Raw genomic sequence first — 26,541 nt, 5'->3', positions numbered from 1 at the left:
AACGGCTTTGCTGAACTGATATCCACTGGAAATATCAAACTCAATTTTAGTTTTGCTGTTTGGAAACATATATAATACATGCAATTTTTGGAAGTCCTGCTGTCATAAAATTAGACAAGTGTAAACAATTACAGAAAAAAAACTCTTCTACAGGTCTCCTAAATTTCACTATGGTTTCCTGTCTTTCTGAACCATGAAGAACTGTGACATTCTTTTTACTTGTGATCCCAACATAAGCATCATTTTACAGATCTTATCAAATGTCTAATTGTACATAAAGCATAAAATTAGCTTTTAGGATGCTAAATGTAACTACTAATTAATATCTCACAAAATTTTTCATCTCATGAATATGTAAATATTAGCTTGCTAATCAAGCTTTAAGTACATTCTTTCAGTGCAAAGAGCAGTAAAAAAAAAATTTATAGCTATGAAGCTCAAAGCTAAGGCTCAGCAATCATTCTAGACACAGTTACAACAGCAAATTAAAATCTTGAGTGTGTTAACCAAAAAAAAAAAGATTTTAGATGTTCTTTTTAACCCATCAGGTGCAAACCAACAGAAGCATTTCTGACAGTGATGGAAACTGTACAAGTAAAATTCAGCAATACTTAAAATACATCAGTGGTGGAACAATCCCTCCTCCCCACAGCTATTAGCCTTAAATATATGCTGAATTCTCAATTCTACTTGAAGTTATAACATGTAAATTCTTAGAACAGTGTTGGTGAGTGCAGAAACTAGCTTTAAGCACAAATTATTTCTATACTAACACTCAGAGGTATGCTTTTATATCATATCACCCAAAGGCATCATTAGAGATATTTAAATGCAACTCTTCCGTACTACCATGATTAAAACACCTGATTCAGCACTCTAATGCACATTTGATAAAAACAGGCAGACAAAAAGAGATACATACAGATTATGCATCTAAAGTTACAAAAATAAATTTGTTTACCTTTTAGAAGAGCTACTTTAGCAATAGGTTCATTTAGATCTTGGTCATCCATTTGAGCATCTAAAAAAAAAAAAACCCACACCTTTCAGAGAGCAGGTACACTGCAGACTGTTTCATATATGCATTCTTTAAGTAAAGAGAAGCTTTTATGTTCTTCTCACTTTACAACAGTTAATTATGAAGTCACAAAATAGACAATACTGCTCTAAGTTCGTGTTTGGCTCTGCGTAATACACACGTTCTCCGCTCTTTTAGAAAATGAATTAAATCACTTAATCATGAGCAAACTAATTGGGTGTTACAGAAACCTCAGTTAAACGCTTACCTGTAGTGTCGTCGCTGCTTTTTTCCTTGCTTGGACTAAGAGTGTCCGACAAATCAGATTCTTTGACTCTTGCTTGACTCTCTGTAAGAGACAAGGAAAATCAACTACAATCAGCAAATGCTTTCTTCAGTCTCTTTCTATTGCTTAATGTCGACAGAAAACAACATAGTTGAAGAAACACTTAAAAACCCGGTGGTTGCTTATTTCTGTGTAAGTCTGAGATAAAATGGATTCAGCATCACTAAAGTCACTAATCTAGTCTAGCATCTAACAGGGGATGCAACTGTCTCATGCACAGCTTGAACTTTTGTTAAAGCTGTATTCTTGCCAGTTGGAACTGTGCAAAAGCTGATTCAATCAGGGAACAAATAAGAAAAGAAAACTAGAACAATGCAGATACTGTAACAAGTCAGAAAGAAACTGCTCTTAATAATAAAACCATGCTTCAGTATTTTGGACAAATAAAATAATAGCAACAAGTCTTGTATATACTGCACTGTTAAAAAAAAATGTGGTATGAACCAGTAAAGAATCACAGCAATATAAATTAATACACTAATGTCTAGAAAGAATTTTCAGTTCAAATTGTATTAAGAGAAGGCAGTCTATGTCCTTTCCATCAAAAATACCTTCATGAGATATCTGTTCATACACAACTCACGACATTATTATATGCAGCTTAGTGAATCCACACAGTTCGTTTTGGTTTGCCTTTTTTTTTTTTTCACCAGTTCTATATTTTTAACAGAGACCAGACATTTTCAAAAGGTGAGGAGACTTAATAATACTAGTGCAACCTTCTCCCATACAGAAGCATCCCTGACTCAGAGTCTAAATACTTTATGGGGCTGTATTTCTTTTTTTTTTTTTTTTTTTTTTTTTTTTTTGAGATAACCATTGCGGTGTAATTCTGATGGGTCCATTAAACAAAGGCACACCATCTCTGATGTAGACAAATCTAGTAAGTTTGTCAGCAAGGAACCATGTTACCAATATGCACATGAGGTTATATATAATGAAGCCTGTCTTGGCTGACTATGCAGTGCCTTGGTTTGACAGCATCACTGCCCATCCACAGATTAATAGAGGTTTCCTCTGAGTCTCAAGTTCCAGGTAAAGACAGAAGATATAAAAAGGCATCATTACAACACTCTCAGTATACAGACTTTACTTCTACCATTCATGCAGAAAAGCACAGTGAACACAAATAATTTCTTCACATATAGATACTGCAGATGCGACAAAAAAGTACGAAGACACAGTAAGAAAGATGCACAGCAATAAACAAACTGTGTTATACCAGTACGGTTAGTATATGAAAATATGTAAAAACCAAAGGAGTAATGAGAAAGCTTGCGTGCATTGTGTTTTCAAATAACAAGAGAACAAACAGAACTAAACATCCCCCAAACAAAAGAAGTTAAGTGGAAACTGAAGACAACCTGTACACTTACACTGGGAAATTAGCAAGATGACAAAACACAGACAGGTTACTAGCGGGGAAAAAAAAGTTTTCTTCATCTAACATGAAAAGTTTTCTATTTCTCTGTGCCAGAATAACAGCCACTTGTACATGGAACAGAATAAGGCAAGTACAAAGCAAGTAGCTGATCAAGAGCCAGACTCTTCCTATCTTAATATGACTGAAATCACTGGAGAGGGAGAAGGGGACAGCACCCATACATTTAAAACGCATTAGGGCTTTGGTCCTGGCAGCTATTCCAAACATATCTCATATGACTTCAGCAGACTTCAAAGCTCATAACGACTGGAGTAGTTAAAAACTTGAGGTTTGGAGGTGGTTCTTTGCTAAAACAAAAAGGATACTTCCCTATTTTTAGGAATAAGGTTTTTGACTATTATATAAAGATGTTACAATACAAAGCATTTTACATGTCTCTCATACAATCAAGCTCACAAGATTGCTGTTAAAACTGTAATAATTACTAAACCAAGTAATACGTTCTTTCTAAAGTATTAAGAAAAATATATCCTAAAAGCCTTACCCATGTCATTTATATTAGCAGCCAATCCAGAAGCCCTAAGCTTAGCAGTATCTGCGCCCAACTAACTTTACCATATCTGGTCATACATGGAAACACGGCTTTCTTGCTCTGTGCGAAATGGGAGGAACAGTGCAAGTTCCAACCACTGAATTAATTCTCTCTCCCCCCACCTCCCTCCTACCCACGGGTACACCAGCTTTTTCCTCCCTCCTATCCTCCTCCCCTTGAAACAAGGAACAAGGTTAGGCATCAGAGGAAAGATGCATCAGTTTCTACATCTGAAATGGCAGAAGTCAAAAAAGAGAAATGGTTTCGAAACCTGCTTCCTATTCTCGAACCAGAGTCATAAGCACAAAACTCTTTCCTGTACTGTATTTCACAGCAGTTGTCCCTATTTCCCATAATAAAACTGAGCTGAATAAATATAGCCAAAATGATGAAGTATATTAAAATGTGTTGACATCATACTTACTTGATGAGTTGGAATACATTAACAAACACTAAAAATAGCCTACTGCTTTGCAAGATAACTGGCATGCAAGTGTTACGTTACAGTTACTATATGCATTCTTTTGCCAAATATGGCGTGTTGTCTTATAGCATAGCTATAAGACATAGCTTGTTCACATACAGAAAACAAATTAAAGGTGCAATTTCATACCTTGAGGTACGAGAAGATAAACTGAAAAGTCTCTAAAATACCAGAACATTTAATAAGCTAACATTTATTCAATACAATAACATTTTGCAGAAGCACAGAGGGTAAAGAAATGAGTTAGTATGTCTAGACATTAATAAAAAGCTATAAAAGTAGAGTCAGCCTTCAAGTCCAAACAATCTCACATTATTAGGCACATAGGAAATATTGATCTACACACTTTCTAGCATTCCTGATTTTGGCACTGCAAGATAAGGATGACTGTTCCTTGACAACATAAATCTTTTCTAATTAGAACCTTGTATTTCACTTGTTTTATACAGAAGAGAAAAGAGTTAGAGATGCACATTTATATTTTACTTGGAAAAGGCACGTTTAGGAGGTTAATAGTTATTTTAAAGTTATGAGGGTGTAAGTAGAAAAAAGTCAAATGAAAATACACTTTTATTTAGAAGTTAAAATGAGACCAAACATTATTTCTATTTAGTCCTACAATAAAAACAAAAACCTGTTTGAAGTTTATGCAGGCACTAAAGATTTAAATAACTTTACCAAAAAAAAATTTTTTTTAAATGCACATTCAGGTAAGATCGCAGTCAAAACAGACTAGCGTTTTATGCACTCAATCTTCAAAAATTGTTTCCTTTAAATCTTTTTACACTACAATAGTATTTGGAGCAGAGTTCAGTAAACAATATACCTCCCCTTCATTGATTTTTTTTTTTTCTTGAGTGAGTATTCAACAAAACTGAAACTGCTAGTTTAAGACAGAACATGCACTGAAGTGACATAAAAGACATGCTTCAAAAGAAGTTAAATAATCCAGAAGTCTAACCTTTCAAAAGCTTTGTTTCTTCCACTTTGGTTAGATGTCCTTCATCTATGATCTTGTCTGCCAAACAAAATAAGTGTTACTTTTCAAGCTCAAATTAAGCAAGCTTTTCCCTGCACACATCTACGTAGACTACATTCCATGACCAAATTAAAAGCTGATAATATTACTTCCTACTCAGGCTTGAACAAAAACTTTATTCTGGCATGGAATAATGAAACAGAGCACACAAGCCTACTGGAACTTTGTGGTGAAGTGCATAATTATTTCTTCTACAATTTATTAGCTTACATAATTAATACTTCAGTTCACTAATGAAAAGTTAGGAAAATGAATTTTTATGAACTCTTTGTTTTTAAATCTAACTGGGAGCAGTAAATAATTAATACATATCTCAAGTTATAGTTATCAGAAAAGGAATTGTAAGAGCTGGTTGCCTGAAATAGATATCCACCAGACACAGGAGAAATCTAGAAATATGCCACAGTGAAACAGCAATTGAGAAGCCACCTCAATATCACAACTGCTTTAACAGTGCCTATGAAAGGTACACAGCAATGGCTTTTCTTAGCTTAAAACTTTCAGAGCTGCACAAAATTCCAAAAAGTTGTGCATGCATCACATTCAGGTTCACAAAAACTGAGTTTACATATAGCATTGACAGGGAAGTCTATTCATGTATGACAATAAAAATCTAAAACACAGAATTTGAGGCTAGATTGCTAACTTCATCCTAACTCCAGTTAGGACATGAAGGCAAACAGTAAGACGAAGGGAAGAACAGGTTTGGATTAATCAAAGACACTAAAAGAACTTCTGAACCAGTAATTCATTAATTTCTTTTTTGGACGAGATTTCATTATTTCAAATTCCTTAACAGCCGGCTAGCAATGCCAACATGCAAAATTACCGAGGGTCACGTATCTTACAGATCACATAATCAATTTTATGCAGTAGGTCTTGCAATTTAGACAATGTTGGAAGCTGTTAACACCCACTGAAACACCAGGCTTGAAGCTGCCTCTGCCTCCGCTCTGTGCTCTCCCTGCCGGATCCCTGACCATCAGGCAGGGAACCCAGTTTGCTGGTTACCCCATGTGCTGTTAACAGGGAACCGAGACGCAGGGAAGACCGGACAAACAGTGCGTACAGGAGAGTTCAGATTGAGGAAGCTGGATGGCAGTAAATTATTTTCAGAATTTTAACTAAAAAAAAATAGCAAGCTTTAGTCAGCATTTCCAGCTTCAAGTAGCTCTGAAGACTAAGAAGTCTCTGTACTCCTCCAATGGCATGTTGCTGTAACCATGACAATCGAAGGACAGAGGCAGGACATTTGCACAGAGATACCTTTTTCAACCCTAGATAGTAGACAAGCTTTCCTACAAAAACCCCTGAGATCTGAAGAAGGGTTTGCACGGCCAAAAGCTTGTCCTGTCCCTTTCCCTCCCCCACAGCCAGACAAATCAGTCTAAAAGATATTCCCTCCATCTACTTTTATCTACAACATAACATTTTACAAATACTGTTTCAGAAATACACTGAACAGCACACTGGATTTTCAGGACGGGCTTCAGGTCTCAAGCAACTGTAGGAGATCACTCATCATCCAAGTTCAGAACAGTCTCAAGTTTGTCAGAGCTGGAGAGTCACTGTGCGTAGACTGAGGAAGGCATGGCAGAGAGAAGTTACTGCAGCCATAAGTGAGAGTTATTGACTGATATCACAAGCCCTGTTCCATTTAAAAAAAAAAAAAAAAAAAAAAAATCTAAACAAAAGTCTTCATATGTGATTATTCCAGGACTCAGCTGAGGGTGGAAGAGGGGTGGAGAGGAAGGCAGCAAGAAAGCAGCTGAGGAATTCTGCCCATATGTCTGAAAAAATTAGCTGAATGCAAACGCCATACGCTCAAAGCAGCTATCACCTGCTTCATCTGAAGGGGTAGCACCTCATCTATGCTGGACTGTTAGCTTAAAACAGGCTTCTATAATCAGTTTACAGGGGAAAACTTAGCGTTATGAATTGATGGATCTTGGAGTTTTCACACTTCAGTAACTGTTAAAACCAGAAGAATTCTAGTACAAAAACTAACTAGTCTTCTTGACCCACATTTTTTCCTAACTGAAACCCTGAAAGGAGCTCTTTACACTTTTAAGAATTCTCAATTCCTATGGCTAAAAAAACCTGCAGGCTTAACTTTTTTTTTTTTCCTGCATGGCGGCTTACGGTTTTCTAATGACCATTATGAATGTCAACATTTGTACAGCAGTTTTCTTCTTGACACTATTTCTTCAGCAAAGAACTTCAGCAGTAACACACAAGTCCCCTTGCCCAGTGTGACCCAAAGCTGGTACAGCCAGTTATTTTTCACTTGATGGCTGACATCTCTCCTAACTTACAAAACAAGTAAGCATTCTCTGTGTTTTAAGAATGCTAGCAGAAGTATACTTCAAAGCCAACAAAACATAGTTTATTTCAGCATGCCTGTGTATATTTAGATAATAAACAGAAAATTGGATGTTGATGTCATTGAACTACATAGAAGCTTATTCTGCACTGTGTTACCACCCTAGTCACTAAAAATGGCAAAATCCAGACAACAATCAGAAAGTAAAAGCAGACATACCTGTATCTTTAAAAATTCCCTTTTTCAGATCTCTGCATCTTTTCATATTACTATTTCGGAAAAAGTCAAACTTTAAAAAAAAAAAAATCCACATTTTCCCTGAATCAAGATGTGCATTTCTGGCTAGCAAAATATAACTTAGGGTGAGGATCCTAGCTTTAATTTCTGGCACAAATAATTTTTATCTTTCATGCTATCCAGTCACTACTTAACAGAAAGCACAGAGTTACTGATACATATCATAAATAATAATAGTTTTTACTGAAACAATGTGCTTTGAAGTTAAGCTTTCAGTTCATCTTTAAGATAGTCTATGCTGCTTTTTGCTGATGAGCGCAGTTCAAAGGCAGCATTCCTTTAGGTTTTTAGGCATTTCCTATCTTTTCAATTTAAGAACTCCCTTTTAGATTTAGGTTGCCTATCACTATGTGTAATAGGATAGCTAAGATCTGTTAACATTACAATGATTACTTAAGTAACATGACCCCAATACATTTATGTTTTTGTATCAAATTAGTCTTTGAAGGAGGCCAGTCTTGAAGACCAAAGAAAGGAAACCTAGCCTCAACACACAAATTTAAAACTATCTGAAAAAAGAGATATGAAGCAGCTTTAACTTTACTTGCCACCCTGCGGGTCATAAATTCATGGAAAAGTTGAAAATAACTATTCAATCCATCCAAAAACTACTCTATTTTAGATGAATAAATTAAAAAAAACCCAACCCTTAGTAAAAAGGCAAAAAATTGACTTGCATTTAAAATCATAAATGCAAAAAAACACAAAATGAGGAAAAAAATAAGGACACAAATAAAGAAGCGTTAGACTGGAGCAAAAGATAGGAAGCTAGCAGGGCACCAAATCTCTCTTTCGTCTATACACCATCACCATTTTGGTAATAACTCATATCGTGTACTAATCAAAAAGTACCATGACTTTTGCTGCTGATGTCACTCGTTTTCACCAGTGGTTACTAAAAAAAAAGTTATGAAATGAGCAACAAGTGAACCAGATGTAATGATCAGAACGTAATACACTTCCCAGATCATTCAGAGCAAGATTTCATAACATTCTACAGACGCTGTAGATCAGGACAGGTTACTGGACAATATTGTGAGCCGTATTCTGGTTAAAAATGTAAAAATAAATAAAAAATATCTTAAAAAAACCCACAGAAGCTGGATTTTACAAACAATGCTACCCAAGTTAAGCAGTTGCAGTGCAGCTTTAGTAAGATTTTAGTGTCCTGTTGTTTCTCCCACACCAAAAAAATTTGTCTTTAGTACCCTGAGAAGTCTTCATTGCTCTTAACTGATAAGCACTTTCAATTAACCTTATGCCTCTGTAGCAACTGTATAGAATACTAGATTGCTTAATCAGCTAATTTTCCTTCTCATGCTATCTTACATACTCCACTTCCTTGACTCAAGGTGTTTTTCCTCATTTCTCTGCTTGTGCTTTCCCAAAAATAGGGAGATGCGCGCTTTCCCCACTGTACCAGTACAAGTCAGAACCTTCTCTTCTAGACAAACTGCATGGTTGTCTTGATTCTCCTTTCTTTTTAGATTTCTCTTACGATTTGCAGATCCTATAGTTTTAATTCCTCTGCTTCTATTACAAAACAGCAAACCCTATATAACACAACTTCAATGAGCGACTCCTATTTCTGGGATTTTTATCATATTATTTTTTAAATAATAAACCTGCTCTGTTCCTAATACCTAAACCCCTGGGCAAAAAAACATAGTATCATATGATGAACTATATATTCTTTCTCAATATTGCTAATCTTTATTATATTGTTCTATACTTAAGTATCTGCTGCATGTCTTAGAACTCCAGTTCCTGGTGATCTCTGAAACTGTGATTTTTCTCCCCGCTAGTTCCCAACCCTCACTGCTGCAGAAAGCAAAGAGCAGGAGGAGGACTGAAGGGTAGCACTTACATACCAAATAAAAATAATAGATCCTGCAGTTTGCAGTTCTTTAACCTCATGATTTTGTGGGGCCTGACTAAACATATTTGAATTTGGGAAAGGCAAACTTTCAGTCCAGAAAAAAAATACGAGCTGCTGACTTGGAATCTTTTTTGTTCTTGATTAGATAGTAAAAACTTATACTGTCACGAAAGCTGCAGAACACTGAACCCTCGGAACTCATATTAATTCTTTCAAAAACGAGGCAGTCGAGGCCTTACAGTGTCTTTACGCTAGCTTTCAATCTCTCAAGAAAGGGGAAGCATAAGTAAATTGATCTTTATTTTACTCTGTTATTACTACTTCAATTGCATGTTAGAATCTTTTACTAGATCCTGATGGTCACTTTTGCTTCTCAGTAGTGACAAGACTGGTCACATTTAGTTTGCAGAGGTGATACTAATACAAGTTTTGCTAAAATAGGTTAAGCTAACATCCAAACAATAAAAACAGGCAACCAATGTGTATTTGAACATCACTCAGTGTATTCTTCATTTTCACTCCAGACAAAAAATATTTTTACTCAACCATTTAACTTCAGTTCATTTTTATGTACTGAATAAAAAGGATTCATACAATATCTTTGCAAAATTTACATTTTAAACTTCAGCCTGTCAGAAAACAGCTACCAGTCATTCACTTTTAAAAATAAACATTTTTCAAATAAATGGAGTTTACATTTTCTTAGACAAACATTAGCAGAATCCTGTCATTCAGTTTATAGCACTACAATCCATATCACAAGGAATAAAATCAAACAAGTCTGTTGCACTTCCTTATTGAAATTTAAAAGGGAAGAGTCCAATGGGCATAATGTCAAAAAAGATACTGTCTTATTTCTGCTTATAAATGCTTCTCTCTGCTCAACTTTGGGTGCATAATTTCTGTAAACTCTTAAGTCAAAAACCAGTTCCTTATGCTACAAAGGAGTTTTCTTTGAAGTTTAATAGCACTTTTCTCTCTTCATCCTAATGATATTTTTCTCTCAGTGGACAAGAAGTATTAAGATCTTAAGTTTTTCTTTAATTACAGATATGCAGACTGCGCTGCTTTATTACTCATTTTCAAAAGCCATTTGCTTTGAAAAACATGTTTCTCATTCTAGAATAACACATCTTTCTAAAGACTGGTATTGCATATTTATGTTCTATTTTTCTTAAGAGTCTCTTAGATTTCCACATAAAATTTAGGGTATTGTTTTCCTTAGTTGTTACAAAGAACAAAAATTTGAAGAATGTGTAAGACCTTTAACTATCAGATAAATTACAGATACGTGAAATAAAGAAAAGGCATAATTACCTTATCTCTGTCCTACTGCTGCTTGTGATGCTGCTTAAACTGACAGTGTTAGGTTTTCAACTTCTTCATTCATAACAGGTGAAAAATTACACTCAGTTTTAAACATCATGTGGCAACATTACCACCCTTTTACTGGTTGGAGGACAATAATGGATTAACTGCTAAGAAGAGACAATGTGATCATCGCTTTGCCGAGAGCAAAGATATCCTCTTCCTTCTACAGGCATCTGCTTAGTATCACAATGCCACAATTCTATGCTTTGAAAATTTCTGCTACTCCAGAAATAATAAATAGTAGTGACAAATTCTGTTTTTTAATCCACCTTTTCTGGGTTTTCTGTTGTTTTTAAAGCAAATGTGATGAACACTCTTGTACTCACTCTGACATTCTATGAACTGATGAATAAAAGTGCAGTCCCCTCCACTCTTTGAAAGAAAGTGCTCTAGTAAAGAAAGAAACACTTAAGTTTACATCTTCTTATCATTTTCAAATTGATGCAACAAAAAATTTGAAAGGCATATTAACAATACTTGTAATTGTGTATTTACAGCAAACTTTTGCAATCTGAGTTAATATGCAAGCAGACAAGACATATAATTGAAATCATGTCTGACTGATATTAGAAAATAGATTACTCTCTTGGACTGATCAGAAGTACTTTAACTGCATTTTCAAAGGGTACTTTTAAATACTAAAATCTAATAGCAGTTCTTAAGCATACTGAGAGCCCTTACCTCAGTAGAAGCTTTTTTTTAAAAAAAAAACACAAACTTTTAAACAAAATTTAGTAAGAACCAATTATTAAAAGTCCAAACATTCTGCATTTGGCATTTGCTGTATTGCTCTTTCACATTAGGTGGTGACAAATGACTTCCACTAAATGTCCATTGACAACTTAATATTTTTGGCAAAAAGATTAATACACGTAAGTGATATTTAAATCACAGTAAATTTAGAACACATAAGATGATACACTACTGAAGCATGCAACTCCATAGCACTGATGCCTCTAGTTGCTCCCATTTGTTATTTCATCATCAGACATGGATAATTGCAAATACCAAATCCAAGCATTGAAGAAATAAGAAACATGTATTTAACCTATATTCTTCAGCATTTTTTTAATTAGCTTTAAAAGGGCATTTAGTAAGTTTTTCTTTAGTCTTCATGTTTTTTCTTCATATCCAATATTGTCTTGAAATGAAAAACATTTATTGTAAAAGTATCGCTCAGTATCTCAGTGTACTTTTAAACACAGTTTCACTGCACAGAAACAACAATTTTTGAAAGGACAGTTCTACAGTAGAGATCCTAAAACTGGGCTTAATTCCCAGGTTTATCCAAGTCCTTCTATGTGATCTTGTTCAACTCCCAACTCCATCAGAATCGTGCATCTCTTCAAGTAAAAAGGTGCTAACCCTTTCTAAAGGACCTCAAAAATCTTTTGACCTCAAGAATCTAGCAGTCTGAAAAGGCTGCTTTTTAGTACACAAACCGGCAAAATGTGTTACATTCTAACAAAATTGTTCAATCATTAGCTTCTGCTATCAGAAGCTTAGCTTTTAAGATCCAGTATGTAATACTAAGCTTTACTATATTTCAAAGTTACTTTAAAAAGTAAACTTTTTTTCTTACCCACAAGGACAGGGCTTTTACAAGACAGCACCATGGCTATAACATTTCTTTTCCATATTTAAACTCTTTTTTTTTTTTTTTTAGCCTTTTTACATGATCCTTTAAGTGGCTGTATACAAATTTCTCATATCTTTCTTTATATGATATATGGCTCACAAAACTTAAATAGGAAAGCCAGGTGTGGCGTAACTCACTAAGAAACATACCACTTATTGAAATAACTCAGTTCTACGCAACCTTTATCAGTGGCTTGATGTATAAGCAAGTTACTCTCTTCTGCACCAGAATTTCTGTATGTGCAATGAGAAAAAATGAATGCCTAATCATTGCCGTCCTAATACACTTTGCTATAAAAAGCCTCTAGAGAGGCTATAACGTGAGCTCCTAGTTCCTCTACTCAGACTACAGCTCTTTTAATGTTATGGACATCCACAGAAAAAAGTAATGCAAAATCCTTATCCTTGGAACAGCTAGGTAGTATGCCTGTAAACATACCTTGAGGACTTGACCTGAAGTTTTGAGACACACAAAAGGAATCTTGAAAAGCATACTGATTTTATTTGGTTTTACCATTTTCCTCTGATGGGGGTGGAGAAGGAAGGTATGTATACCTTTGCATACAAATAGAGGAAACTTTTTTAATTCCCTTACGGGCTATTTAGCACCAAAAACAAACAAACAAAAAAACCCCAACCCATTGAATTTCTCACTTCTGCCTTCAACTGTGAAGTCTTTTCCTTACGCAAAATATCTACAACTTCTTTCACTGCCATAGTTGCAAAATCTACATCATAAACCCTAAATTCTTAGCTCTTCTAAAATAATGCAAGACTACTCAGCAAAAACCCCAGTAACTGCCCTCCTGCTGCTTTCAAGAGAACAAAATCAAAAATCTGGCAGAGAAAATTACTGCCCATCTGCCATTACATGAGAGCTACATAAAGGACAGGAAGATACAGAAAGGCACAGACTGTCATGAAGAGAACACAGGCCAGCAAGCTATAAAATGTCAGAGAAATGTCAATGGACCAGGTATAGCAGAGATGCAGAAGAATGTGGTAGAGCAGACAGAATAATGGAAAACTATGCTAAAATACAGAATAATTAAATAGCATGGTAGATGCACGACAGAAAAAGGTGATAGACTGTATAAACACACAAAAAGACAACTTGAATGAGCTGTTATATCTTGTCCATATTCAAAAAGAAAAAGGAATTGGCAGACAGCTTCCTAAAACTCCCAAGTTTAAGCACAAGTTTTACTGTTACTGATAGGATGGAGAAGTCTGTATTTTCACACATCCATCCAATGACATTTTGACCCTTATGCAATCCAAAATAAGTCAAAAAGGGATTGCTTCTTCAATTTTGATAAAAACGTATCAGTGATACAATGATATTTGTTAGAATCACATAATAATTAATTCAATTTTGCAATAATATTTCAGACAATTTTTAAACTCAGACTAAGAAGAGGTAGCAGTATATAAAAAAGTAACAAGACATTCCTACCAACAATTTTAAAACAAACAAAAAAGTGTTTGTGAAAAACAATCATAATTAGTGTGATGTTATCAATTCTTTATAAAACAATATGTATTTGCACTCAAAACTTGAAAGCCTTTACTAAATGTTTCAATTTAGCTCTAGGCTACTTTTTTTTCCACAGTATTGCATGCTTTTCTAATAACCTTCAACAACCTAACTTTCAAAGTCTTTTTACAGTTTACATTATTAGAATGAACGATCACAATCCCTATATAGTACCTCAGTTTTGCTTTGTAAAGAAGTTAACTATTTTCTGAGGTGGAAGATTTAAAAGAAAAATTAAAAGCAAATTTATTTCTTAATGCTTGATAGAATGGTTAAGAGTATTACCAACCTAAAATTATGCATCAGCAAGATGGATCAATTTGAAGAATAAAGTATGGCAGTCCAGAGAACTGGGAATAGATATTAAGTCTTCTGCTTGCTAATCTCAGTGTGCATCATAGCTAAGTGCCTAAAATGCTAAGACATTAAGGGATAACTAGTACTTAGATTAAGGGGAGGTTTTTGTACAGTTCCTGTCAGTGTTTAACAGATCTCTCCTCCTGCTCCAAGTAAGAAATAGGCATTAGGTTATGCCTCTTATTTTGCTATTAGTCTCCCTAGTTAAGCAGCTCTTCATTTATAATACAAAGAAAGGTAAAAAGCTAAGAATCAGAGCCTACAGTTTTAAAATTTTGTTTCAAAGTTGTATACAGTAATCCTTAAACACTGTGAGTATTAGTTAAAACCACAAGTTCTCTATAAGTGCCCCATCCTTTTAACTAATACTACCACCATTCCTCAAAGCTTTCACTACCCAGCAAGACACAGCAAATGCTTAAGAAAGCTACATCAAGGAAAAATTTAAAATTAACATAAGAGGACAAATATATCTTAGCCAATGGAACAATTTAGTGAATTTAGTATCATTACTGGAATATTCTTTGCTATATGCGATATTAGGCATATGCTTATCAGACAATTTCATTCAAAAAACTTCAAGTGTATGTTAAGACACATTAGTTAAAATACTTAGCCTTAACTAATTGATCTTTAAAAAACCCATCAGTTCAATCTGTATTCATTCCTGTTTTACATAAATACACTCCTGAATTTTAGAAAGTTAGCTTGCACTATTTATATATTTCATATACTCACATTTTTCATATGTTAGTTAGAAAAGTGTGCTTTGCTGACTTTACTTACCACATCCAATTTACTAGAAAAATGATATATGTCTGTGTTGCAAGGGAAAGTAGAATTAAGAAGGAAAAAGTCAATGAGTTTGGATTCCACTTTCTAGTGTCACAAACCTGACATTGTTTAGTAGAATCCTGCTGATTCCAGTGAGAGCCCATCAAAAACAAGAAAAAAAAAAAAGAAAAAAAAAAAAGACGACTTCCGAGTTGGCTCATTATGTTTTACAGAACTTTCTAAAACCACCTAGACTGAAAGTCTAAGCAAAAAAAAAAAATGCTGGTCAGAGGAGTGGACAAATTCGATTTCATTTTTTAAGAGAATATTATTCAAAGTGAAACTTTAGAGAACATTTTGAATTTGTTCAACTTCAAACATCAACCATAATACAAAAGGTAGCCTTAAGATACACTACCTTTCTCTGTGCTCCCATTAATTTTAGGTATGAAGTCGTCAACTTGTATGCCTAGGATTAAGAAAGGGTATTATTTCTGGAACCAAGCAAAATGGTTTGGGTTTCGTTTCTTTATAAATAGAGCATTGTGAAATGCATCTGGCTTTTCATACTACCTCTTCCTTCTAAGTAGCTGATCTAATCAAACAAAACAGGCAAAATTTAATGTGTTTTCCTGCACTACAGATTATGTTCCTGTTTGTTCAAATGTATAAGAGGTTACTATCATCCAAAGAATTACTGCCTATTACATATATTATTTTTTAAAAAAAATACTTTTTTTTTTTTTTTTAATGTATATGTATATAAAAACCTGCAAAATCTTGGAGCTGAGGGGACACAAACAGAGCTCTAAAGTGAGCAATGGCCCAGAAGTCTGAACACTCACAACAGCAGTGCCCTCTACTGGCATTCCGTCGTGGCCACATGTCTTTCAATGTTAACGAGGGATAACCAAGAACAACGTACTACTGGGATAACTGTAAAACGTTATTCTTCTGCCAGACCCCTAGACTACAAGATTATTATAATAAAAGTAATTGAGCAGAAAATCTGGAAACCAGCTTGAAACAAGAAACTGATCACACCTACCTAAGCTGTTGTGTTCTTTAAGAGTTTTCTCTTGAAGATGTTCTAACCGTACTGTAAACAGAAGTCCAAGAAAAAGATATTTCACAGATTAAAAGAAAAACAAATAATCAAAGTTTCTTCCCCACTAGTGACTAACCTTGTAAAGCAGTTAGCCGCTCATTGGTAAAATCATTATCAGCCTGCAAAGCTTCTATTTTTGCTTGAAGCTCTTGCTCTCTCTCTTCCATTTCATCTATTTTATGCTGCAATTCTTTTTTCTCAGCCAGTCCTTTCTGTTGGATTTCTTCTTGTCTTCCTTCTGCTACCTGCTCAGAAAAAGATTAAAAATAAATAGCCAAACAAATCAAAATTAACATGTCAAGGAATGATTTCTGTAACATGATTTCTGTATAACTAAATGTACATAACTAACTTTCTTTGCTAGTCAGATAAAGAAAATAGAAACAATGCAAATTTTTTCTACTGTTATTTTTCTACAAATTTCACTTCAAGCACAGTTACAGAGAGAAAGAATCTCAAAATATCTTAAGTAACTTTTTGCCTGAGGAACCTAAATTTTACAGAACAGTACCAAGGCCCAAGAACTAAGAAACACCCAAAGTCTCCCAGCATCTCAAACCAATCAAAACCCAAGAGTCCTTCTGAACTGAATGTACATTGCACAGACCAACTTGATTGAAAGCCACATCTTTTTCCTTGCTGGATTTCATGATAATAATTTTCACAGACTCTCCTCCCTCAAAGCTAGGTAATAAGTTTCAATTTTGATCCTGCTGTGTATACTCATCATCATCAGTGATTAACTCATAACTGGGAAACCAACTGCCTTAAGACCAGCAATTTAACATTTTAATTTGGAAAGAAAAATCTTCTGTCTGAGGTGCTGAACCAGGACTCAAAGAACCTGAGTTCAAATTCCAGTATTTATCTAAGACAAATGCAACAACTGTCTCGGGTCCACAAAGAGAAGACTACTACCTTCCTCCTCTGCATCTTGTACTTATCTAGATTGGAGACTCTTTTGGAACAGGCTGTATCATACTGTGATTATTTTGTTCTCCAGCATAAAGGACCTTTAAATATTAATATACCTAGATATTTGGTTTAATAACAAACCTGATGGCACGCTCCTTCCCCCTGGAAGCTGAACCATACTATTACTATGTGGTAGGGTAGTTATGTTTGTAACTGCACAAAGAGGCAACATGAAATGCAAGTTTATTTCTAATTCTAGTTTTCATTCCCATTAACTGCAAGATGTTCAGGTTGAAAGTTATTTGTCTATATAAAAGCAGCTGAATGTAAAGTTTTATACCGTACGTAATTTTCTATTAAAATATACTGCAGCTCCAAAAATATGGTAACTTTCAAAGTGAATGAAAAGGGAACCTTTTTAGCAATTTACTTAACTGCTGACACTTTCAGGTACATTAAATGTAAGCCAAAAGAATATGTAAAAGATGATATGCATTTCATTTACCTGTTGTTTAAAAAGTTTCTTAACCTTTATTTGATTGCTGCATTAGAAATCAAATTGTATTTGTTTGTTCTATGCATTATAGTATCATCATTAAGTCAGATGAAGGTCTGTCATTACCTTTAGCTTGTCAGAAAGATCTTTAATTTCATTTACAGCTCCATTGTACTTATTAGCTAATTCTCTTAATTCTTCCTGAGTCCGCTCATTCATTTCTTTCAGGTGAGTACATTCATCTTCTGTATTACTTAAACTCCGCTGTAAGACAGAATTATTATGCAATAAATAAAAAAAAGAGACTAATAATCTACCAAACACTGAAGTTGATCTATTTTTTCCAAACAGTATATGTAAGTAATCATATTTAACTGCTTTGTTCCTAATCATTAAGGCTAAACAAACAGATCAAGTCCTGGCAAAAACGCTACCTATACAAACCTTTGTAATGTTCTACTTAAAGAACAGATTATGTGAAAATGTATTAGCTTCATGCACGTTAAAAAACAAACAAACAAATAAACAAACAACCCACAGTAGGTTATACAATTAATTGTGATTAATAGGAATAAAGAACTGAAACGTGCAATCCATCTCCCCCATTCTCTTCTGGTTTATGGTAAACTGTGAAAGTTTTATAATATTTTGTGATTCAATGTAATCAATAGATTTCATCATACCTTTCACCCAGCAAAAGATTTAACACATTATACAAGCCAAATGGCTCCCAGGAAATGTTCTAAATATTTTTTTCAACTCCATAATGTGGAAGGGCATCTAAACTAAGATCCCCTTACTCAAGAGGCATCTGGGTCTTCAGGAGGCAAAAAATGCTCCGGCAGTTTGCATCAGCTGGTGATAGCGGCACAACTAAATGGTGTATAGAGTTTCCTCCTCATAGCTCAAGGTTTGTTTCTTCATTCACACAATTTTAATTTTTTTTTTTTTTATATAAAGCTCTTAGTTCTTCACCACCAAAACACCTTTAAACAAATGTGCATTCAAAACTACATTATGTAATAATTATTAAAGGACAACTTTCAACCAGGAGCCAGTAATTCTTTTGTGTGGAGAGGAAAGTATGTGGCAGGAAGCACTCAAGTGTATCTCTTACTAAAGTTAAATTAATGTTTCTCCCCCAAGAGTCAAAGTAAAGAGGAAAAAGTGTAAGTCAGTCAGATGATTCTTTTCTTAGTATAGGATTGGAAAGGAGAAGAAAGCTAGAAGTAAACATAAAACTCCAACCATTAACAAACCTCTCAAGAACTATTACAATATAAAAAGGGGTATTTAACCAAAATCTCATAAGGTTATTTATTACAGCATTATATATACCCCATTCTCTAAAAAGCAGGAAGAGGGTAGACGCTTTGAGCACTTAAAATTAAGTCTTATGATACTTCTTGACCTAAGGGAACACAGCAAATAATGATAGTGGAAAGACAAAATAAAAGATAGTAATGAGAGGTATTACAGGGGCAGAAATCTTATTTGAAAGAAGTGTCCAACACTTTGTAATCTTAAAAGCTCATTCTTAAGTGTAACTTGTATAAGCAGTTAAGCTTGCATTTCCTTAAATTTTACAGTTTAAACAAGGTCTAACAGCATTTTTTCTAATGCATGTATGTCACTTTCCCCTCACTTATTTCCCATACATACTAACTTGTGTAAGACAGCTTCGTGAATTTTAAAATCAGGCAGAAAAAGAAGGAGGAGTTTAAAGAATAATTTCTCATTAACTTTTTAACAATTTAAGTATTGTCCAATAGGAGAAATAAACACTACTACTTAATATACAACAAATACTGGCATACTACAGGCAACAAAACAGGGATCTAAGTAGCAGCAGTTATAAATATTTCAGTATTTCCAAAAGATTAGGCATGAAACTTCAGTACCTCCACTTCAGACAGTTTTCTGACCACTTCAATTTTCTCCTGAAGGACCCGCCTCAGGGACTCTTTGGCTGTTGTCTCATAGTTGTGTTTGTCTTCTTGTAATGCTATAAGCTCTTTTCGTATACTGTCTTCTGTTTGATTCTGTACATATAAGATAATTCAGATACAAAGATAGAATATAAATTAGTATTTTGCTGATTAGATATATTAGATTGTGATAAGACCTGTTCCATTCCAAAATGTTTAGCAATTTCTGGTAGATGGGAAAATATTATGGACAAATCAGTGATCAAAAGATTCTTGACATGACTGGGTGTAAACCAGTTATTTTTTTGAAGTGTATGTATGGCAGCATACGTCCAATGATGCGCTCTGATTACAAGAAAACTGTGGGGTTTTTTTGGACACTGCTAGACAATGTCAAGCCTAGGAGACCTACAGTTTGACAAACCAGAAACCTACGAGGCCACATCTGAAAGACCTCAAACAGGACCTGCAAAAAAAGTTCTTATAATGTAGGTTGAGAAGAACTAAAAAGAAAATAAAATAAAGATTTAAGGCAGGCATAGGTGGCCTAAAAAGCAATCAAGGCAGGGCATACTTGTTACTCTGTCTCTGAATATCAGACAGCACACTGATAATGCCTTTTTTACAAATCCCTACTTGGGAAGAAACATCCCTAGGAAACGGTACAGAATGGTTGCTTCTCACTGACGACAGAAATTCTTTTTCTGCATTTTACTATGTCATGTTTACATGCATATACAAAAGAAATCCATTTGGGCTAAAAAAATGCTGGAAAATTGGAAAATCCAATTTAAAGTGATTCCATGAAATACAGAACAGATCGAAAGTTTTCATGCTAGTCAGATTATCAAAATTGCACAGGCTTGTTTTTGGAAAGTTTATATTCTAACTGCTTTCCAACAAGTAGCTAATTTCAAAACACTTCAAAAGAGCTATCTTTCAGCATTCCTAGCATTCAACTTTTGAGCGAACTACTTACCTTTGAACATGCCTGTAATTGATTTCCCATAACCTCTAATCTTGATAGCAGCCTGTCTTCATCTATTAAAGCCTAGCAGAAAACAAGTATCACCTTAGTATTAACATGTGCTTTATGTAGTTCCAGTAGAGTTCTGCTTTAAAGACTTTAATTTTGTTGGAGTACTTACTACTAATAGTTATTTCAAACTGGTACATATTTATTAAACATTATCTTTTGCACAGTTTAAGAGAACTGCCATAGTCTTTTTATTTTTTCGGCTGCTTTTTTCCCCCCATTGTTTGTAAATTAATAGCTAAAATTCATAGCCCACTACATATTTCAGTCCGTAAAGGAAAAGGATGCCTGCAGATACCTGCCAACTAGTATCTGAAGCCTCTTGCGTGACAGCAAGTAGTCGCTGAAGGGTTGCCAGCTTCTGTTCCAACATTTGTTCCCGATGTAAGGCTTCCTATGAAGAGAGTAGAGCACCAGTCAGTTCAGCTAGAACAACTCAGAAAAACAGAAGCAACAGACAGGATACCAAAATACAAGGAAAAAAAAAAAAGTGAGAGTAGCAAACATTGTCACACATTCAAAACTATAAAGAAGCCCATCCCATTTTATCCATCCACACTTTTATTTGGATATTTTAATTAGAAAATGTTATCCTGTAACAGTTATCCTAAAGTTATCCTACCCTTAAAACTTCAATTTTTCATGGAACATACTGAGTACACATAGTAACAAGTTATTCTTTCCAAGACTTAAAACACTTTGACTTTTGTCAAAAATTTGAGTAACAAAACTGTAAACACCAAAAGGCAGCTTGGCAGTTCCCATGCAATGAGTTGTTTATCCTCAAATCAGGTCACAGAAGAACTACTATTTATGTTTGATTTTTGGTTTATGACAGTAAGATAGAAGAGCATCTTCGTTAATAATTCCAGGATACAGAGAATGAACAGATTGGTGAGTATGTATTTGTCCTCCCAAGAAAGAGCATCTCCCTGAGCTGCTTCCTGCTATGTCAGCAAATAAATATGAAGTTAGTATCTGTCTCAAAAGTCTCATCATTGATGTGAACAAATACAAATTGCCATTACCAAACAAAACCAGGCAAAATAAATCAGTAGAACTATACATTAATTAAACCTAGATAGAATTTACCAGCAAGAATATTTTCATATCTTTTCCAAAAAGCTGATTTTATGATACTTCCTCAAGAGTTTATTTATATGTATTAGCACACACTTCAACATGTTGCCTTTTTGCAGTCTAACCCTTTTGTGACATGGCATCTTAGGAAAAAACACACCTATTAAAATGACAGGAGCAGGCACAGAAAGGCTGGTGGTGCCAATGAGGAAAAGCTGCCAGCACTGTCCCCTCCTTTATATTTTCCAATAGATACACAGACAGAAATATTCACGCTAAGAAATTATATTCACAGAAACAAACTAGTCCTTGACTACGTGAAATGACCTCTTGGTTCGCCTTTCTTTTGTTCTACCAAAACTTTTATACACATATGCAGTATATCCACAGCAACAGATGATGACAAAAATATTGTGAGCAAAAGAAAATTGGGGACAGCGAGGCAGGAGAAGGGAAAGGCCAGGAAAAACAGGTATATAGCGTTCAGGGAGCCTTCTATAAAACAGAGAGCTTTCATGGCTTTTTTAATAAAAGTCATAGTTTATACTGTGCATGCAAAACCCCAAAAGTTTAGATAGAACTATACTATGTCCAATTACAACGTTTTACATTATTTCACTACAGAAAAGGTAGTTAAATGCTTATGCTGCAGTTTACAAAATGCAAGCCAGACATACAGAACATAAGATACGTGTTTTGAATAAAGATTAAATATTTAGCCAAACTAAATGCTGTCAAGAGAAAACCTACCTGTAGATACTGTGAAAGCTGAAACAATTCCTGAGAATACATACTGGGAGTGTTAGCAGCAACCTGAAAAATAAGAGAATTTAAGAATCAAAAGTGGTTTCGATTTTTCATTAAACTCAAAGAATGCAAAATTCATCATTTAAATCTAGTCATGAAGGTAAACTTAAGATTATCTAATAATGGAATTTTCGATCATTTATTGTTCTCCTACCATTTATTCTTTGTTTTATCACAGAACTTCCCAGCTCTGGACTGAGGCCCCACTGTGTTAATGTCTTTACAAGTTCTTGAACCACCAACACACCAAAGACTTTAAGGCTTTTGTTTCAGCTGAGATTAAGCTGACAAAAAAAAAAAGTTAGGTGCACACCAGTAAAGCCATTCAACCCAAGGACAAACAGAAATTGGGGGTTTCCAGAATTGAAAATAGTCTCTTATATTCCAATGCAATGTCATCATCATTATACACGTTTCCTGTTGACCTACTAGCCATGAACTTCATCACTCCCCTTTATAAGTATCTATTTCAGATTTGAGGAATACCTGTATTATCTTCAGTCATAACTGAAACTGTTCTGGACTTTGGGGGGGTGGGGTTGTTTGATGGTTTTTTTTTTTTTGCAAATTTATTTATTTACTAATTCTTATAGGCTCTTCCCACACTGACATAATTTTGAAGCTGTTTTTCACAAAGTTATACCTGCAGTCCCCGCTCAGAATTTCTGCCCTTGCGCTGGATTCAAGCTACATACGCTGTTTTGAAACCTCAACTTAAATGCCAAGTCTATGAACTCCTCAGGCTGCTGATTTCACAAATAAGTTTCCTTAGCTTCCTCAAAATTTTGTTCTTCACATTTAAAACTGTGATTCAAACCTATTTAACTTAATCCTTCTTTTTAGAGGCTAGAAAGACAATCAATTCCTGATCACTTGTCTCAAAGGTGTATCTATTAACAGCTTTTCTACAAGTCCCCCACATTATCAAAATTGAGTTTAAAAATTACACCAGATATCACTGACTCCATGACTCTACAGTGAGTGACTCTGGCTACACAAGAGGAACAGAGAGGTCTGGTCTCAATCTTCCTTTGGAACATCCCAGAGCAGTTTCCAGCCTGTGTAGTGCAGCTTCTCCGCCATAAAAAACAGGGCACAAGGACAACAGACCTCATCCAAACACCAAATCGTAAGCTACTCTTGGGTCCCACAGAATCAATAAAGTATCAAATTATGCAATACCCAAGACCTGTTAGTCAGTCAACCTGTACCTGGAACTTTAACCACCTTAACATCAGTAGTTTTTTTCCTAAGCCATGTTTCAGATGCCATACTACATTCAGAAGTCAAGCTACCTTAAAATACACACTGTGATACTGCATCACCTTCTCTACCTTAAACATCACTCAAAATATTAAATAGGTAAAAAACAGGCAGTGGAAAACATATCTAAATGTAACTGGACTTCACCACTTCTTCATCTTTACAGCAAGTCAGAAAATAGCACGTGGCTGAATAAGGCAGGAAACACCAAATTGCTGAATTACCTTGTCAACAGGACTTGGTAATGGAGCATGGATAACACTAAAAAAAAAAAAAATTTAAAAAGTGAACACAAAGTGCAGAATAGCAGTGCAAAAATCTACAAGATCCCTAATTTAATGAAGATGCTTTTTATTTTTAAGTTCATTCTTCAGATAAAAATGAAGAGTTAATATACAAACATGCAAAACCAGTTAATACAATGTTTTCAAAGTTACAGAACTATTTTCAAATTATAATCAAAGGTCTATTCTAAAAACTCCCTTTACCAACTTTATTTCAGTAGTTACATAAGATTTTATTTTTCTAAAACTGATTTATTAAGACTTAAACCAATTCGCACGCACAAAACAACAGATATGGAAAGAGTGAATATACCACTCTCGTTTACAAATTCAGCAAACTGAGTAAAATAGCAATTGCTAATTACAGAATCTTGTACACTTTCACTAGGGCAAATGTTATACTTGCACATTTTCATCAGAACTAAAAACTTAACACCATGCATGTCTACTATTTCTTATTAGGACATGCAATTATATGTAAAATTTCCCATACTAATTTATTCTGACTTATCTTCCCAGAAGCAAAGACACCCTAAAGCTTCATGCAAATATTTCTGGACACTAATGATAAAAGAATATTTAAATAAACAATCAAAACCATACAATTGCTGAGGATGAACGATGATTAAACTTATATCATTTGTAATTGGCACTCAGTTACTGCAAACAAAATGTTTACATTTTGTTTCTACTGCTCTTTGAAATTTTCTCCAGAATGTGCACATATACACAGAAAACCCTCTCAATATTCATCTGAGTTTCCAAACATTATTCTATCCAACATACTACATGATTTTTTTTTCCTTATGCCAGGCAAAGCTTTCTTTCGTTGTGACACCAAATAACTGCACTACAATGACACATTACTTATCTGAAGAATATAAATGGTGTTATGTTGTCACTTGTACGCACAGAGACACCATTAACCTCACTTTAGTAGAGTCTATGTGCATTTAATGGAGCAAAAATAATAATCCCAAATAAGAGGGATGGAGAACGCTCATTTGCTTGCTTTTGTCCTATATTCTTCAGTTTCTAACACCCATCCCAGTACACTAAACCACGGCCAGTCAGAGAAGCCTAACTGGACAAGAACTTTTTTTATTCTTTCATAGAACTTTTTTATTCTTTCATAGAACTTTTTTATTCTTTCATAGTTGTCTTAATTTCTAAAAGCAACAATCAAATGAGATTTCTTTTTCATAATGCCTGCAAAAGAACCATGCTCTCAGTTACTTTCTTTGCATGATCACAGGAAGAGAAACTGTTCCTAGGCTGATGTGAAACATAATATCCATCAAAATCCTCATTAAACAGTAGTTTAATTTCGCTACACATGAATAGATACTTATTCTTACTCTGATCGCAATCGAGCTTCCATTCCATCTGGAAGAAACAGTTTGATTGTGGAGACTATACATCCATGGGTAACTGAAAAGAAACAAATACTAAGTCATCATGATTCGTTACTGTTTAATTATAAGTTCAATGGTTAATGTTACAGTAACCAAGCAAACTGTCTTAAACTCTGAGGCAGGCAAACAAGAAGCGGCATGAATGCCTTCAAGCACTAGTGCCTGGGTCTGCCTTCCCAGACCTCCTCTGGAGGCAGGAAACTTTAGCATTAGAAACTTGAAGAGGTTATGCTGTGCACTCAGTCCTGGCTGTGAAGCAGTTACAGTTCCAATTCTTCCACATGCAGCAACGCCTGCAAGATGTCTTTACTGCAGCAAGTTAAAAAAGTTAACTCTGTGTTGTGAGCATAAAATGGGGGAACAGGAATGCATCTTACCTGCACGAGGCAACGGCAATGCAAAAGTATAAACAAAATAATGAGCTAGCTTTTTGACAAGATTCCTATGAGCATATCCAGGGACTTAAAATGTAACACATCCAATTTGTGTTGCCAGACACTCACTTCAACATCTGGAACTTGCCAAGCAATTGTTATTTACAAATAGAAGCATCAAAAAGGGAACGCAGAGGAGGAGTATAGGAACCGCTGAGTACATCCTCTTGAACACTGTGAGCAGCATCATTCAAGACAATACATCTCTATTTTGGTACGCTTGTAGTATGTAGTCTAATGCACAGCCCTAGACAAGTGGCCTCTCATTTCAGAAGGAGGATGTTTGCTTCTCCAGGACTAAATTCAAGATTCTTTGAACTCAAGAAAGATCTTAAGGAATAAGAGGAACAAATGCAATATTTGATTCTTACATCAAGTTCAACCTCTCTTCACAATGTTTCCCAAAAATGTTGCTGATACCATTTTTAATGACATTGCACACAGTCAAATTGCATTTTTTTCTTTTTTTTTTCCCTTGTATGGTTCTATGATTTGGGAAGTAAAAATTCTTTCCAGTTATATGAAAAGAGAGACAGACATTGCTCCCAAAAATACTACCGCAAGCTAGATACAAACAAGTATATGGTCATCTATCATATACCGCTATACCTAAAGCACCCACCAACGTACAAATAGCTGCTCTACTTTCATGGTTATTAATATCAGCAAAACTGTTAATCTGGCTTTGAAAAAAAAGAGCAACGGGTGTTTTAGGACAACGGCAGTACTCCAGGGA

General features: G+C 34.8%; 1 protein-coding gene across 28 annotated transcripts in view; it reads right to left on the bottom strand.

Moving 5' to 3' along the window:
• Positions 1-26,541, bottom strand: part of SLMAP (sarcolemma associated protein) — an 87,797-nt gene that overhangs the window by 21,724 nt on the left and 39,532 nt on the right. For 3 of the 28 annotated variants that reach the window (XM_075713471.1, XM_075713472.1, XM_075713473.1), the window contains exons 3-16: positions 25,315-25,387; positions 23,897-23,933; positions 22,353-22,415; positions 20,821-20,916; positions 20,466-20,537; positions 19,460-19,600; positions 17,685-17,822; positions 16,224-16,392; positions 16,088-16,138; positions 15,458-15,508; positions 11,060-11,140; positions 4,786-4,842; positions 1,287-1,367; positions 962-1,021 (exon numbers count right to left, since the gene is read on the bottom strand). In XM_075713471.1, coding sequence (XP_075569586.1) covers positions 962-1,021; positions 1,287-1,367; positions 4,786-4,842; positions 11,060-11,140; positions 15,458-15,508; positions 16,088-16,138; positions 16,224-16,392; positions 17,685-17,822; positions 19,460-19,600; positions 20,466-20,537; positions 20,821-20,916; positions 22,353-22,415; positions 23,897-23,933; positions 25,315-25,387 — 1,170 coding nt within the window. Of the gene's footprint in view, positions 1-961; positions 1,022-1,286; positions 1,368-4,785; positions 4,843-11,059; positions 11,141-12,810; positions 12,830-15,457; positions 15,509-16,087; positions 16,139-16,223; positions 16,393-17,684; positions 17,823-19,459; positions 19,601-20,465; positions 20,538-20,820; positions 20,917-22,352; positions 22,416-22,563; positions 22,677-23,896; positions 23,934-25,314; positions 25,388-26,541 lie in introns of those variants that run through there. The other 25 variants (XM_075713474.1, XM_075713475.1, XM_075713476.1 and 22 more) reach the window with 13 other exon arrangements.

The sequence above is a fragment of the Pelecanus crispus genome, chromosome 7 (assembly GCF_030463565.1).
Source record: "Pelecanus crispus isolate bPelCri1 chromosome 7, bPelCri1.pri, whole genome shotgun sequence".
Taxonomy (NCBI): Eukaryota; Metazoa; Chordata; class Aves; order Pelecaniformes; family Pelecanidae; genus Pelecanus; species Pelecanus crispus.
Note: the sequence above shows the minus strand (reverse complement) of the source record. Positions and strands in the feature narration are given on the sequence as shown.